Source organism: Cutaneotrichosporon oleaginosum (genome assembly GCF_008065305.1).
Source record: "Cutaneotrichosporon oleaginosum strain ATCC 20508 chromosome Unknown ATCC20508_contig05, whole genome shotgun sequence".
Classification (NCBI taxonomy): Eukaryota; Fungi; Basidiomycota; class Tremellomycetes; order Trichosporonales; family Trichosporonaceae; genus Cutaneotrichosporon; species Cutaneotrichosporon oleaginosum.
Genome location: NW_027072174.1, coordinates 2,219,782 through 2,235,435, shown reverse-complemented (window position 1 = coordinate 2,235,435; position 15,654 = coordinate 2,219,782). Strand labels below are relative to the sequence as shown.

General features: G+C 60.6%; 6 protein-coding genes across 6 annotated transcripts; 3 read left to right on the top strand and 3 right to left on the bottom strand.

The window, feature by feature from the left end:
* Positions 1–626: 626 nt before the first annotated feature.
* On the top strand, positions 627–1,250 carry COLE_06411 (uncharacterized protein; the record flags this gene model as incomplete). Its single annotated transcript, XM_018424264.2, has 1 exon — positions 627–1,250. The coding sequence occupies one exon, from the start codon at positions 627–629 to the stop codon at positions 1,248–1,250; it is 624 nt and encodes a 207-aa protein (XP_018276012.1).
* A 394-nt stretch (positions 1,251–1,644) lies between these two features.
* Positions 1,645–3,177, bottom strand: COLE_06410 (uncharacterized protein; the record flags this gene model as incomplete). The annotated part of the gene is made up of 3 exons (XM_018424265.2): positions 1,645–1,887; positions 1,919–2,028; positions 2,067–3,177. 3 exons carry the CDS (start codon positions 3,175–3,177, stop codon positions 1,645–1,647), a joined length of 1,464 nt encoding a protein of 487 aa, XP_018276013.2.
* A 3,126-nt stretch (positions 3,178–6,303) lies between these two features.
* COLE_06409 (uncharacterized protein) lies at positions 6,304–6,552 on the top strand (the record flags this gene model as incomplete). The annotated part of the gene is made up of 1 exon (XM_018424266.2): positions 6,304–6,552. The coding sequence occupies one exon, from the start codon at positions 6,304–6,306 to the stop codon at positions 6,550–6,552; it is 249 nt and encodes an 82-aa protein (XP_018276014.1).
* Positions 6,553–6,728: 176 nt separating this feature from the next.
* COLE_06408 (uncharacterized protein) lies at positions 6,729–7,717 on the bottom strand (the record flags this gene model as incomplete). The annotated part of the gene is made up of 3 exons (XM_018424267.2): positions 6,729–7,093; positions 7,148–7,264; positions 7,420–7,717. 3 exons carry the CDS (start codon positions 7,715–7,717, stop codon positions 6,729–6,731), a joined length of 780 nt encoding a protein of 259 aa, XP_018276015.1.
* Positions 7,718–11,122: 3,405 nt separating this feature from the next.
* COLE_06407 (uncharacterized protein) lies at positions 11,123–11,644 on the top strand (the record flags this gene model as incomplete). Its single annotated transcript, XM_018424268.2, has 3 exons — positions 11,123–11,189; positions 11,224–11,355; positions 11,523–11,644. The coding sequence occupies 3 exons, from the start codon at positions 11,123–11,125 to the stop codon at positions 11,642–11,644; spliced, it is 321 nt and encodes a 106-aa protein (XP_018276016.1).
* Positions 11,645–11,879: 235 nt separating this feature from the next.
* COLE_06406 (uncharacterized protein) lies at positions 11,880–13,569 on the bottom strand (the record flags this gene model as incomplete). The annotated part of the gene is made up of 2 exons (XM_018426231.2): positions 11,880–13,360; positions 13,407–13,569. 2 exons carry the CDS (start codon positions 13,567–13,569, stop codon positions 11,880–11,882), a joined length of 1,644 nt encoding a protein of 547 aa, XP_018276017.1.
* Between the last annotated feature and the right edge of the window lie 2,085 nt (positions 13,570–15,654).

The window sequence follows — 15,654 nt, the reverse complement described above, 5'->3', positions numbered from 1 at the left end:
TCTCACCATGTTCGGGTGCAACGACTGCCCCGATACGCCATTTTACCAGCCGAAGCGCAGCAGCACCTGGAACAAGACGGAAAACACCAACGGGCCCTTTGCTGTGGCATTTGACACCGCCCATCTGCTGGGCAACTTGATCCCGGGCGCGCCCTGCGGTGAGTCCTACTCCTTGCCTTGCCGACGTACACAACGCCTCGCGAGTTTGACGCCCCCCGCCCCCTCGCATGCTCGACCAATATCCCGTCTGCCGTCGGTAGCCCTCCTTCCTCCCACTGACCCCAGCCTACGGAAACTCGAGCTCTGCGACGCAACAGTACGGCGCCAAGACGCGGCAGGCGGGCCAGCTGTCCTTTGGGCTGGGCCTGACTGCCGATCCGAAGATCCAAGCCGTGATCCCCGCCCTCGCGCCGGGGTGGGACGAGCCCGTCTTCGGTGTGCACCTGGGCGCGAGCGGGGGCCAGCTCTCGCTGGGCGGCGTCGACAAAACCCTCTTCTCCGGCGACCTCGTCTACGTACCGACGGTGAACAACCGGACGTGGAACTTTGCCGCTGACGCGGACGGGCTGCGCATTGATGGCGCCGCCATCGATGCGGCTGCCTACCTCGCCTCGCAGGCGGCGGCAATGGCGCAGCCCGGCGCCGCCGCTCCCCAGGCAGACGAGCAGACCCGCCGCCTGGTTATCCGCCCTGAGATGGGCGCCGACTTCATGCAGATTACGCCGCAGCTCGCCGAGAAGCTCTTTGCGCCGATCGCAGGTGCGCAGCGCACGCAGGCTGTCCAGGCCGAGGCAACCGAGCCCGACGTACGCAGGAGCACCGGCATGCCCTCGATCGCCGGGTACGGGTACGATGTTCCGTGCAACACGAGCGCAAACATCTCGCTGCGCGTCAACGGCAGCGACTGGACAATTCCCGCCGCAAAGTGGGTCGTCCCCTCCGGCACTGGCGCACAGGGCATGTGCAAGACCCGTGTGCGTGTTGCCCAGGACGAGGGCGGGTTCCGCGATGAGCTGTACGACGTGCTTGTGGGCTCCCTCTTCCTCGACTCCATCTACTCGGCTTACCGTTACGACGCGGCGCAGCCGCAGATCGGCTTCGCCCAGCTCTCGGACAAGGCCAAGGATGCGGCGACGTCGAGCGCTGCGGTCGCCCAGCCTACTGCGTCGGGGAAGAGCGGGGCGGTGCGCAAATCCGCCGGCGCCGGTCTTCTCGCGGCCGCTGTGGCGGTGGCTGCTCTCACTGTGTAGGTCCCGGGGCCTTGCTCCCTCGCCCCTAGCCCTGTCCCGCTCGGTAATGGAAATGTACACAAAGCTAAGCAGTCGGGAATATAACACATGCATATAGGTGTGTAGAAGGTGGATAAGTGGATGAGTGGATTCGTGAAGTTTGGAGGCGAGGATAGACTTGGCCACATACGATCCACCACCTCGCTCAACTAACCCAAAACACACCTCGTCCACCCTTTGTCGCCTCGTTCCGAGCACTGCATACAACATTTCCGTGGCTGGGCGTCTGCCCTCGGCGCAGTTCATCTCTATCGTAGATATCTCTCCATCTATAGATCGTCGTCGTCCAGCACTCCCATCGTCGTCCAGCGCACCCTTCAACCATCACACCAAGCCAGACCCGCTGACTCCGCGCCTACTCAAACCCAGACCACACCAACGCCTTATTTACCAACTCGCCGTTCGGAAGGTCACGGGACGACGCGTTTGAGCGCTCCACCGCGTCCTCAACCGCGAACGCGATCTTGTCGAGCGCGCGGATCTCGCGGTCCGGAAGTCCTGCGAGGCGCAGGATTGCGAGTGCCTGTGAGTGTCCTCCGCTGTGCTCGGAGCGTACGCGGTCGAGGGCCGACACAATGGGCGAGACGGTCGGCGACGGCTGGTGTCAGCCTGTGCGTACGAAAACTCACGGTGATTAGCTCGGCGAGAAAAGTACGGATCACGCCAGCAAGATTGATGCGAACGTCCTGCCGCTTCGCCCATGTGTCGATCGTGTTCAGCGACTCTTGTACTCGCTGGTCTGCCGTCAGTTTTGCACGCATCTCCGAGGCGGCTCACAGGCCTGCCGGTGCCCGGCGGTATAACCGTCATTGCGCAGTTTTAGGAGGTGGTGCAGGACGGCGACGTAGACTTCGGCCAGATAGGCGAGGGCAATGGCGCGCCAGAGCGTGAGTGTAAGGCCGGCACGAACGCATGTAGAGCGCGTACGCTCGAGCACGTCGATGATTTTGGGCTCGGTTGCGAAAACCTCCTGTGCAAGCTTGGAGGAGTGCCGCTGCACGGTCGTCATCAGGTGGCGGTTGAGGACGTCGCGCAGCACATTGACGTTTGACCTCACGCGTGTGTGCGCCGACACGGCAGTGCCGCGTGCCTCGGCAAACTTGCCAGAGAAATTGGACATGGGCGCAGTGGTGGGCGGCGCGGTCAGCTCAGCGAGCATCGCGCTTTGCAGGAACCCTTCGATCATGCCTGCTGTCGAGAGGGCTTCGTCGAGGCGCAGAGCAGAGAGGCGGCTGCCAGTGGCATCATTGCCGACGGCGGAGAGGAAGGCGCCAGCCAGGAGAAGCATCGGCGTTGCCATGCGTCTCTCGCCTAGGCGAGTATGTATGAGGCCAAAGAGGCGGCCAGTTGCGACACCGGTCGAGAATGTCTCTGGGCTAGCAAGAGTTTGGGCCAGCGGCGGCAGGAACGACGCCCACTGTATTCTAGGGCGCGCGCGGGACAGAACGCCGTTGGTGCCATGTCCATGCTCAGAGTCGTTGTCAAAGTCGTCGCCGTGCACGCTCGTGTCGATGACCAAGCTCGCCTTGTGCTTGAGGTCCTGGCGGGGCTTGGGATCGATGGATCTAGTACGCGAGTTGGCTCTTTCAGCGCCGCGCCGGTCGCCATCCGGCAAAAAGTCCTTGCCACCAGCCTTGAGCGAGTCGCGTTCCTTGTCAGACATGATCTCGGTGTCAAAGCTTATCCGTCTGGCGCCAACACGTGACTGGCTGCGGGATTGAGAGCCGTCCTTTAACGCCGAGGGCATGGATGAGGGGGGTGCGGGCATGCTCGAGCGCCTCGTAGTTATGCCGCTGCGAGAGACGGGTGGGGTGCTCGTTGTTTTGTGCATGGTAGGTGTGGGGTCGTTGAGCTTGGAATTGGCGTTGAGGTTTAGGAAGGCGGCCATCCGGGCGTTCTCCGCTGGTCCGGCGGTGTGGTTTGAGGTCTGTGCGGACGGCTGCGTCGAGGCTTGTGCCGCAGAGTGGGCTGGCCGGGGACTTGAGACGGGAAGAGGAGCTGGTGTCGACGCTGAGGCGGCTGGTGCGGGAGCCACAGCGGGAGCTGCTGCCACACTTGCCGAAGGTACGACCGAAGCGGGCGCTGGGGCCTTGGGCTTGGCGGCCGGGGATGAGTTTTTGCTCGAGGGGGGAGTTTGCTCCCATTTTCTCGCACTCGTTGCTTTGTCGGGCGATGTCGCCGGGGTGCGGAAGGGGGTGGGCAAGACTTGGTCTCCGACTGCGGGCGGCACGCCCATGAGGCCGCGGATCATGCGGAGGATATCCTGGGATCAGCGATGTGGCTGGAATTGCATGATCGGGGATCGGGGATGGGAGATGGCTCAGCGATCAAGCGATTGTGCGGAGGATGGGAACGAGCTCGGCAGCAGGCTGCGCAAATTGGGCGCGCGCCCCGAGTCGCACTTCCGTCTAGGCTTGCCCCAATTCGCGTTCACACCGATCAAAGCCTATCTCCATCTCCACTCACAATCGCAGCGATCCCATTATCCTGTAGGAGCAGCAAACTCTCGATCGCGGTTGCCGGACACGGCCGCTCGGGATGGGCAATGGCAAAGGTGCAGCGCACGGCTGTATCGGCGCCCGAGGAGCACGAGGACACGGAGGGAAGGTGACCCTCATCAGAGTGTTCTGTGGGGGGCTCGCGGGTGTCGTCGGGGGACGAGGGCTCTCTGTTGGGTCGGGGCCTTGGTCGCGCGAGCATGGGGGGCTGCTGGTGAAGCGTGAGCTGGGCTGTAGAGGGGCACGTACCTCGGCAACGCTGGGGCTGGGGCTCGGACTGGTGCTGATGCTGGGGCGTGTGGTGCGGGGTGGCTGTGTGCGGAGTGGGCGGGCGGAGGAGAGGGGGCGGGGGGAGATGGGAGGGGAGGGGGTTTGAGTGTGGGTGTGGGCGGGGGTGGGGGTGGGAGAAGAGAAGGAGGAGGGCTGGCGTTAGCTGGGATTGGAGAGGGGGGCGTGCGTTTAGTGTTGAGTGAGAGGTGAAGAGCGATGAGCCGGAAGCGGAGGCGGTGATGGCCGGGGCCGGAGTTGGGGTTGTGGTTGGACTTGGATTCGAGGCCGTGGCCGTTGAGACGGCGGCCATGGTGTGCAGGGTATGAGCGTGAGAGAATGAGTGAGTGTGAGTATAAGATGAAGTGAGAGGATGTGATGTGAGAAGAGAGAAAAAGATGGAGAGGAGAGGAGCGAGGAGGAGGAGTGAGGAGGAACGAGTAAGGAGAGGGATTAATGGTCTGTGCCCCGCATGCCCCGATGATTATTTGCATGATGGCCTTGATGCACGATGGATGAGCTCGGATCGCCAGTCACGCCGCGATGTGGATGGGGCCCGGGGATCCGGGGAATCGGGCCTCGGGGGATGAGGGATGAGGGCAATGGTAACGCTCAGTTCATCTGTCCCAACAACCCCGTGGCGTCAAGGGCTCGGGGGGGTGGGGTGTTGGGGTCTTTGGTGTCGTTCGTCATTGATTGCTAGCTGCTGGTCGTCATCTGGAACAACCTCAAGGTTAGAGGAGGCTGTCATGGCGCAAGGTGATGGAAAGAAGCAAGAGTACAGTAGATGGTTGGCATGTAACGCAGAGTACGCAGAGTAAAGAGACGGATGTGGAAGGTTGGCAGTAGAGTCAAGCCAGTAGTAGTGACGTAGAGAGCTGGTGGAGGGGAGGGGAACAGATAGCGATAAGCGCGAGAGGTACCATCCGAGGTACAGCGGTACAACCAAGGGAGACGGGAAAAGGACGAGCCGGAGGAGGAGCCGGAGGAGGAGGGGGGCAGAGGGACACTACTGATGGTAAATGGAGCCGGACAAGTGCGACTCTGCCCCAGTGCCCCGGTCCGACATAGGGTTGTGCAGCATACCTAGAGTAGCAGCGTGACATCCAGTCTCCTACTGCCTCCTCTCCTCCTGCTCTTATGCCTCCACTGCATCCCCTCCCCCCCCCCGGCCGGCGCACCAGGTCCAGCCGAGCCCCGCCAGCCGCGAGCCAAGAGCCGGACACGCAACTCTTTGAGGCGGTGCACAGACATCCCGACGGCGTGGGCATGGCCGCATGCCCCCGCATGGCACGCACGGGGCATTCCTTCTCCGCAGCAGGGCGAGATGCGCTCGGTTACGCAGATCCCGCGCACGGTCTGGGCGCTGGGTGCGAGCGTGGCTGGCGTACATGGCGTGCATGGCGTGGGGAAGACATGCATGGGTCATGCGATCATGCGATCATGCGAGGTGGCCATGCGGCCATGCGGCCATGCAGGTCATAGTTCCATCTAGCCCACAGATGACTGATGGCTGATGGGCATGATGGGATACGATGCGATAGACGAATAACAGGCGTCCGATCACTGATCTCTGATCATTGGATCATCATGAAGATCATGAACGAGTGGCGAGCACAGCAACGCCAGCCACGCCGTGTGCCTTGGTCAACAATGGCCTGTACAGTAGTTGCTTGCTGCCTGCTAGCTGGCTGCTGGCTGCTGGCTGCTCGACTGGAGACGTGGGATAATGGACAAGGCACAGAGTGGAACAGAGGCACATGATGTCTGTTGCCAAGCACTCTCACGGTGGATATTGACAAGGCGCTTTGTAGACCATATGCGCCATGGGCCATGGGCCACGGATCCACGGAGAAGGAATGATTTAATGATATGTGTACGAGTACGAGTACACGAGTACACGAGGACGCGAGGACGCGAGGACGTAGGACATGGGACATGCCGTGCACGCCCGCGTCTGCTGAATCCCACGCCAATCAGAAGAAACTCAATAGCCAATTGGCCACGAGCCAATGAGGCGCTCATGAAAAGGGCGTGAATGGGCGTTTCAAGCTTTCAAGGTTGGGTCGGTGTGTGCAGTTGTTCGACTTGGCAGGGATTAGTCGGATGATATGATCAGCGCATGACCTTTTCTGGCCTTGACCTCATGACCACTCCTTAACTCCTTGCCACCAATCCCACCACCCCCTGGAGCTTGAAACTTGGCCAAGTACACTGTGTACGCGGATTTGAGCGCCAAGAGCTCCACCATGTCCTCGTACACCACACTTGTCGTCGTCGTCATTGTTCTCCCCCTCTCCTCCTCCTCTCCGCTCTCCGTCGCACCGTCCGTCGTCGCCCTCGTCGTGACCTCCTTCCTACCCTCCTCTTTCCCTCTTCGTCCCATAAGGCCTCGGCCGCCGATGCCGTCTCCCAGCGCCCACGTCAGGGCAACTCCCCCGCAGGCCACCTTGCTTGTTGTTAGTTCTTCCTGCGTTTTAAATGCAGCCATTAGATGACCAGATGGCCAGCCTGTGGCCTGTGGACCAACTACCAACAGTCTGTGACACACCCCGCCCTCAAAGCCATCTGCAAACGCAGCGTCCGTCATACCATACATATAGTAGTAAAGACCTTGCGTGGCCACAATTATCAAACGCGGGCGCAACGCAGTGTTGCAACATGCTACGTCCATTTAGAACAGAGTCATCACGAGCGCACCGGCGCCGACAACAGCACCGAGCGAGGCAACAATCTTGCCAGCACCTGAACTGCCAGACGCAGCGGGGGAGCTAGCACCGGTGCCAGCAGCGGTGCCGGCCGACGAAGCAGGAGCCGAGGGGATCGCAGTGCCCGAGGCAGCGACACCACCGCCCGACATGGTCTGGCCAGCACCCTCAGGGAGAGGAGCGGGAAGAGTGCCGTTGCGCTTGATCCAGAAGCCGCGGGTCTGGCCAATCTTGCGAGTGGGGTCGTTGGTAAGGGCAAGCACGAGAATGTAGTTGTTGCCCGTGGCGAAGCCCGAGATCATGCCTGTCCAAGTACCAGTGCCGGCGGGGACTAAGGGTTAGGTGGTTTCCAAGCGGACAAGATAGGCAGAAAAAAAATACTCACTGTTCTCCGCAACAGTGCGCTGCTCGGTAAGAAGAGACGTGTTCGAGTTGAAGATGACAAGGTTGACGGCCTGCTGGTAGGGGGTCCAGATGGCAGTGTTCTCGGCCTCGTTGACCCCTTGGCGTGTTAGCATGAATACATTCCCTGCTCCCTGCCGCCGAGACCCGCGGGGTGACAAAATAGTTCTGGCGGCCATGGCGGACACTTGGCACCCAAAACTATCCCGGGATAACCAACAACGTCGCGCGGGACAAAGGCTACGCCCTACTCACAGTAAGTTTCGGTGTTCGGGACGGTGAAGTTGGCGGCCACCCAGTCGCCAGTGGTGTTCTGGAAGCCGTGGCCAGTGTTCTCGGTGTTGCCGCCGATCGAGCCACCGGTACGGGTGGTAGTAGAGGGGGCGGGGGCAGGAGCGGAGCCAGCAGCGGGGTCAGCGGCGGGGGTCGTCTCGGCGGCAGGAGCGGCGCCGGCGTCAGTCTGGGCAGCGGCGTCCGAGGGGGCGCCCTGTGCCTCCTGCGCGGTGACGAAGGGGATGGCGAAAAGAGCGACGAGGAGCTTGTGGTAAAGCATTGTGGGTGGTGGGAGATGAGGGATGAGAAACAGAGAAACAGAGAAAGATAGAAAGAGGAGAAGAGTAAGAGAGATGGGAAGGGAGGATGGCGGGTGGGTAGAAAAGGCGAGGTGTTGGGTGACGAGGAAGGTGGGCGGGCGACCAAGACCTAAGCAAGACAACCGCGCGGCTTGGGCAAATGGAGGGGGGGAGAAGGGGGGGGGGGGGGGAAGGAAATAGACTAATCGCCAGGGATGAGAAGGAGATCGGAAGTGCAATCAGGTCAATCAGGGCAATCAGGGTCACAGCGGGTAATGCTGCTGCCAAGAAACTAAACCCGACTTCAAACATGTCGAGGGATCGCGAGGGGATCGCGAGGGGAGCCAGCTTGCAGCTCAGACAGCGCTGACCTCACCGCCCTTCGAGACGCTCCCGCCTTGCATGCAAACACTCTTCATGCTCTTGGATGCGTGCGCACAAGTATACTGGGCAGGTACTGGAGACGTGTCAACAGTCATGTTTGGGTTCAGAGGTCGCCTCGACGGGTGTAAGCGAGGCGTAAACTGCGCCTGATTGAAATGACCACATGCCCGCTCTGTGGACGCGACGCGACCCGCCCGTGGTAACTGCCGTCCGGCTCTCCCCCACTCTGGCCACTCTACCATCAAGTCATCCATTCACTGTTGCTGATCGCTCCGTCCCACCTAACCCATGCCCAGAGTGCATGCGCGCATGCATCACAACAAGCAGAGCAGTGGCTGGCGTCGTGCGGCCCAATACTGGCTACTTTATGCACGACTGCGCACTCGTTCTGTTTTCTGCATCTCGCGCCTCAAGGTCCAGGAACGGCATGGAGGGCCAGGCACATCCCCAGAGCACGCACGCTGCACGCTGTCTCTCACCGGGCCTGCCGCGCTGCCGTTCCCCGTCCCCGCGCACACGTGACACTGACTATCTTGGCTCGATTCTCACGCTCACGCTTCTAGCTTTGGGTTATAGCCCATAGCATGCGTCATGGCGGAGATGGCATGATGGCAAACTGGGCGTGGGTGTGGGTGTGGGCGGAGACTCGTTGGCTCGTGGGAGCGGTATGACATGGTGGCATGGATCTTTGTTGAAGAATGCGATGGATGTTGCCGCATAGAACGGCGGAATTGGCGGCCATCAAGTGTCGTCGATCCGTCGACAGTGAATGCACCCTTCCCTCCGCTGCTATATCGAGCGTCTTGGACGCTTGGGTGCGGGGTGCATGCGCCCAGCGCCACCAAGGGAGAGCCATGAACCATGAACCATGAACAAACGGTTCAAATGTGGCCACGGAGGGGGCCGCGAAAATACCCCACGGCGCAGGGTCAAAGAGGGTGCACACAACCCTTTCAGAATTTCAGACGCGTCGCGGGACTCGATTCACGCGCGCGCACGCGTGATGCGTTATGCGTGATGCTGATGCTGTAGGTTGTGACCATGACGATCGAGCACGAGAAGGACAGAGATGGGCCATGTTAACATGTTAACTTGTTTGGTGTGTCAGCCGGCTTGGCTGGCCTTGGGTCAGGCCAGGGACATAGAGGAGACGGTCGGCTGATCGGCTGATAGTCAGCAAGTCAGGCGCGTCAGACATGACAGACGCAAACAGATCGGCCTCGCTCGATCGCTCTTGCAAACGCTCGTGATAACACTCGTGATATAATGCGACAAGTAGCTACATCATGCATCAGCTCTGCGCAGATGAGGTTACTCGCCGATCAACAGATCGGGCCATGACGCTGCCGTATAGCCTTGCCAGCAATCTGGCTTCCACCTGGAAGCTCGCAGCTCGTCACACATCTGGCCTAAGCGAAGCCACTCGATCTACATGGGCCATTGGAGAGCGCGCCAGCGTTATCCGCCCGAACAACCCCTGTCTGATCCTGTCCACCTCCATACACGCTCGCAAAAGCCGCACACATCGCCGAGCAGGCCAAAAACCCAAACCGACCCCTGCTCCTTATCTCGGCCGCCCTTCTCCTGATCTTCAGCACAGCTCTACGGCCTCGAGCTACTCCCAAAAACTCCCAACACACAGTCACGAAGCCAGCGCACGCTTCCCACAGCCTCGCATGCATGCACGGCAAAAGATGTTGCCTCCGGAGAGGATTGAACTCCCGACCTCACCCTCGTTCTACGAAAGGCGCGCTCTACCACTGAGCTACACAGGCCCGTGTAGATTAGTTCCAGTGGCGCCTGGACAGCGGCCCCCGCGGGGCCGACACATCTGGGCGCGTCGACACAGCGGGAGTGGGACGGGGATGAGGAGGTCCGGAAGGAAAGGCAGGATGGAACAGGGCAGACGAGAGATTATCGAACAGAGAAGCGGTCACATTTAGGAGAACCTAGAAGCGATAGCCTGCGGCTATCCAGGGCGCGGAGATGTTCTGTGATAAGATGGCGCAATTCGGTCTGATAGTCTTTGGACTGCATGGACTGATGACTGAGGCCCAACGGTGGAACCAAACAGCGGGGCAGCATTGCTCCGCCGTCCAACACAACACCACGTGGCCCGACGTTAATCTTCCGTCTCGGCCTGTGGCCTTCCTTCGTTCTTCATCCCACGCCCCGTCGACCCATTTGCTCCTCCCTCTCATGGCCACCAAGATCACCCTGTAGCCACCGCGGGCTCGAGTGTGGCCTGCGGACGCACAGCTCGGCATGTCCCGTCACGAGCCCTGTCGGGACCCATCGTTTCCGACACAGCAAGTCTGTGCGAAAGGTCAGCATGGCGGCCATCACTCGGTCCTACCGAGATGACCGAAGCTGCCCCCTCATCCCCCAGACAGTTGGTTCAGAGGAGATAGGTGATCCTACGTGCGTGTGGGCCGCAGTCATCGACTTCGGACCCCTTGCGGGCTGAACTAGTGCATAATCTAGGCACGATGCGGCCGCAGGGCGGGTGACTTCCGTTGGTCCATGGACTCAAGCGACTGGTGTGACTGCGCCGCGCCATGCCATTAATATAGTGGCCAAGCGCATCCGAACGCCTCGTAGTGGGTGGCACCGACATGTTGACCATCCATCCTGGGCGGAAGGAGGGTGTCCCTGCTGTTGGCAGAGCAGAGCGTAGGCGGGGTACTCAGCCACCATCCGCGGAGCTCGCCGCGCCTTTGGAATGATCCGTGGCGACAATGCAGTGTGTAGAAAGGATGCATCGAGACACGGCGAGCTAGTAATGTAAAGTACTGTCTGCATCTGTCAAGCATGTTCAACATCATGGTCCCATGCAGGACGCGCCACGAGCTCCGAGATTGATGCATCCACCGGCCCGGCGAAGGCCGACGGCGACCGCTGAATACCGGCTACCTCCAACCCTCCAACCGAGCCACTTCATAAATCAGCGCCCACCTACATCCCTCCCCCTCATCCTCTCTTCACTGCTCATTCCCAACACCATGTCCTTCTACGTCATTGCAAGCATGCGCGCCGTGTCGGCGCAGGCGGCCGACGAGCTCGCCGTTCGTGAGTACCTCCGCGGCGTCCACCCTAACTCCAGTCTTCACCGCTTGCCGTGAGCACGCGGAGAAGCACGAGCCCGGAACTCTCCAGTACCAGCCTGTGCGCGACATGCAGGACCCTCTCAAGTTCAAGGTGTTTGAGCAGTACGCCGGCCCCGAGGCCGTGGCTGGTGAGTGTTGGAGGTTGGGCGCGACGATGACGCGGTGTTGTTTAGGACGTACCTGGGCGCATAGGGCTGGAGATTAATGGGCGCTCGGTATGCCCCACACACACTCCGGCGAAGCAGCCCAACAGTTGGCAGCAATGCGACTCTTGTGGATACCCCGCTGACCTCAGCCCACACCAAGACGGACGTCTACCGCGCCCTCGGGCGTGCGGGCAAGACCCTCTTCGAAGGCGGCAGCAAGGGTATCACCATTGAGCGTTTCCAGGCCGTCGACGCCAAGGGCAAGCTCTAGATTAGACGATGCGGAGATGCAGCAGCGAGACACTATTTACAGGGTGCCTAAGAGGACGGTATCGCGGCCGAGCTACTAACAAGCACTTGGACATTCACGCAAAATGTGATGGGGAGAGCATCACACGACTGGCCTCGCTGGCTGATCTACGATACAGTCGACTCCTTCCCATGCCGCTCTTTACATCTGCCCAGCAGTGCATACGCTACGGAGTCTGCCTGCACTCTATCCAGCCCTAGGATGACGCCAGCACAGCTGCCTCCGGCTTCCGTTCCACCTCAGCGACTGTGGGGACAGAACCCTTGCGATCCTCATCGGCGACAGTGGGGGTGCTTGCGCCGCTGTTCTCCAGGTCGTCGTCGCTCTCGCCCATGATGGTCGCGATGGGGCGCTCAGGCGCATGCCACCACAGAAGGTAGACGATGTGGGCAGGTGGGCCGACACAGAAAAGGAGCACGATCATCCATTTGGGGCTGAGGACGTTGACGAGGCCAAACACGAGAAGGTATCCAGCGGCCTCGCAGCCGATCTTGGACGAGAACGCAACGTCGGCGTTGTACGTGAGGAATGTGGAGAGATAGGTGAGAATGGACACCTCAAGCGCCAGCAGCTGGATATTGTAAAACGCACCAGCGAAGCTCAGCACGGCCTTGAAGTGTCTCGGGCGCGTTTGGCCAGGTTCGTGCCCGACGCCGCGCTCGCTCATGTACCATGCGGCGAGGGCGAGGCCGCAGAGGCAGTAGTACGCCCCCACGTACACGTACATGACCCAGCGGAAGCGTGCGGCTACGTAGCGCGTACGCAGCCGGTCGTAGAAGAGGCCGAAGACAATGCTCGCGACAATGGCCCAGCTCTCGCTGATGGCGTAGATCCATCCGTTCCAGTCGCCGCCGACATTGACTACGATCTTATTGAACGACGCGTTGAACCAACCCTGCGTCATGCCGCCGGTGACGAAGATCGCGGGGCCCAGCGGCCCGAATACTGGGTGGATGAGCATCTGGAGGGGGCGCCAGAAGTTGTTCTTCCACTCCTTGAGTTTGTTCTGCTCGAGCTCGCGGCCCCCGCTCAGCGCCAGGTCCTGCACGACCGCCGTCTCAGACTTGAGGTCCTTGCCCTCCACGGCGCGGTATTCAACGGTACCGTCGTCGCGCTGGACGCGGTGTAAGCCTGCCGTGTGCCCTTCGGTGTCGGTTTTGGTCTGCGGCAGCCGGAAACGGCGTCGGAATGTGATGGCGTGAATGAAGAACGTGATAACGCTCAGCCCGCACAGGCTGATGAAGACGGCGTATTGGTGGTTAAAGTTGGAAAGCGTCTTCTGCACCGCGCCAAGGATGAGGCCACCCGCGAATACGCCGATGTGGAACGCACACTGGTAGATACCGGCATTGGAGGCGCGGTTGGCGGGCGTGCTCACGGCCGCGATGAGCTGGCCCGCCGCGGGCCAGAGAATGCCGGCGCCCCACCCGAAGAAAGCAGCGCCGACGAGGTTCGCCGCGTTGCTCTCGCTGAACATGCATGCAATCCAGGTCGCGTAAGAGATCGGACCCCACGGCAGGCACCATTCAAGGCCCCACCAGCTGAGGAAAAATGTCGCCCACATCGACGTAACAAAGTACGCAGAGTACAGGACGATGAGGATGTATGCGCCCGTCTCGGGGAAGCGAATCGTCTGCACGCCCTGGATGGGGTATGACGTGAAGAGGAGCATGAAGCCTGGCGTCAGCGACATACGATGTGGAATGCCGCTTGCAGTACTCACCGAGCGACATGACCCAGACGTGGTAGTCACGGTCTTGCAGCCAGTGCTTGAACCGTCCGAATGCTGTGGGCGCCTTGTGCGGGGAGAGTGCATCATGCACAGCTTGCACAGTGGGCCCGGGCAAGTCCGCCGTCTTTTCCGAGGGGGTCAAAGGGCTTGACATGGCGTTGGAGAGGCATGTGGGGGGGGGATGGTTAGTAGCCCAACTCAGAGGGGCTTTTAGGCAACTACGGTTAATCGTCACGACCTGGCGTAGTATCGGTTCACAACTGGGTCTGGAGGGGTAACCAGTTGGTACCCCGAATCGAAGCTTCAGTCAACGACTCGAATCTGGCTACTGTGGCGTCAGCAACGGCGGTCGGCTACGCCATGGCAAGATCATCGATGTGTCTATCCTGTATCGTCACGGTGTTCACGGTGTCGGCCGGCGTTCAAAGTGACTCGGATCGGCTGCCTTGTGCAGTGCAAAGGTGCACAGACCTCGGCCATTGGACATGAGATATCACTGTGCTTGGTGTCACCACCAGGTGGTGCGATGGCGTGAGGGGCATCATTAGCATCAACTCTGTCAGTCTCGTTCGATCCAGCCCGGCAATACGGCTGTGAAAGACGCGTCCAATTGCCGGAGAGGACGGTGCAGGCTACAGCACAGATGTGGTGGAAGCATTGAGCTGAATCTGGTCTGATGTGAGTAGTCTGTGGTCGCAAGGGAACTTGGGCGGAGGAGATATTGGTCAATGTTCAGATGGCAGATCCAATCCTCCCACGGATGCCTTCTCTCCCTGCCCTCTCCTTTCCCTTGCCGTTGCCGCCGTAGCAAGCTATGGTTTTGTGGTAGGGCCGCCACGTCCTCGTCAAGCACGTTGATGCGCCGATGCGGATCGGGACGGAGCGTGATTTGCGCACCACGGCGAAGACATTGAGGAGATACTCACCAAGGATTGGTGCCACGGGGCCAAACTCCAGGAACGGGCCCCACATCACCCTCCGTGTCGCCATCGTCTCGCCATTTCTCCCTTCTTGGCGCGTCATTCCATTGATTTCATGTCGCCATGGCCAGCGAGTCACAGGCCGAGTTTCTCCCTCATCGATCACCATTCACCGTCCACTGATCGATGCTACGCCCACTGACGATCGGCATCGCCATGCTACACGCAAGCACGCAACGCCGAGCCGGCAAGCAAGTCTCGGCTTTCATGCGCTCACGTCCGCTGGGCCTTAGGCAGCTGGGGCGGCAACCCTCGGAGGACCCGAGTCGAGCGGGATGCTATCGCCAGGAGGGCGGCGCAGTGCCACCCGCACGACGCATTGCGTGTCCACTGATGAATGCGCAAATGCCTCACGACCAGGCCCGCACCAGACCCGCAATAGCAGGGGTCGTCCAGAGCTTGAGCGATCAGCCGACGCTTCCACGAGCCGTACGACCCAGTGAAGAGTGGGTGTCGCGATTTTATACACGTTTCTGCGTCAGAGGAGCATCCCTGCAGAGTGTTTACTTAAGACAGGCGTGTCATCATCAGCTCCTGTCCGTTCTCTCAATCACACACAGCCGATTCCTTCCACCCACAGCTATCGAAAGCTAAACTTTCTCGATCTAAAAGGCAGTGACCTGCAAGTGTGCTCACATCTTCAGCAACCCCCTAGCAGCGACATCGCTACAATGCCTCCCGTTACGGCACCAAACGGGCTGTACCCCCAGCCTCGCGCGCCCAGGGCTGCTCCCTCCACGGCAACAGTGGCAGGCATCATCAACCGTGTCGCCTCGACATCGATCTCGCCGCCATCCCCACCGCCAGAGAAGAGTCTGTCGCCAAAGTCGCCGCCGGTGTCGTCCCTGTCCTCTGTTGAGTCGTCCGCATCAACTTCCCCGAAGAGCAGCCCAGCCTCAGCGACTTCAAAGTCCGACATCGCCCAGGTCTTCGCGGGTATCGACGCGAGGCGTCGATCCTCGGCCTCCAGCACCGGCTACGTCGACGGAACACACCTTCGCACCGCCTTCCGCAACGCTGCGACAAGTGTGTGGGTTATCACCTCTGCGCACGCTCGTCAGCCGGTGGGCTTCACTGCCATCACCGTGAATAGCGTGTGCGTCGATCCTCCCATGGTGTCATTCAACGTTGGACGCACCTCGTCGTCGCTCGACACGCTCTCGCGCTCCCTCCGCTTTGCAGCGCACCTTTTGCGTGAGGACCAGGGACACATTGCCACGCGGTTTGCGGCAACTACCGCGAAGCGCTTTGCCAATGAC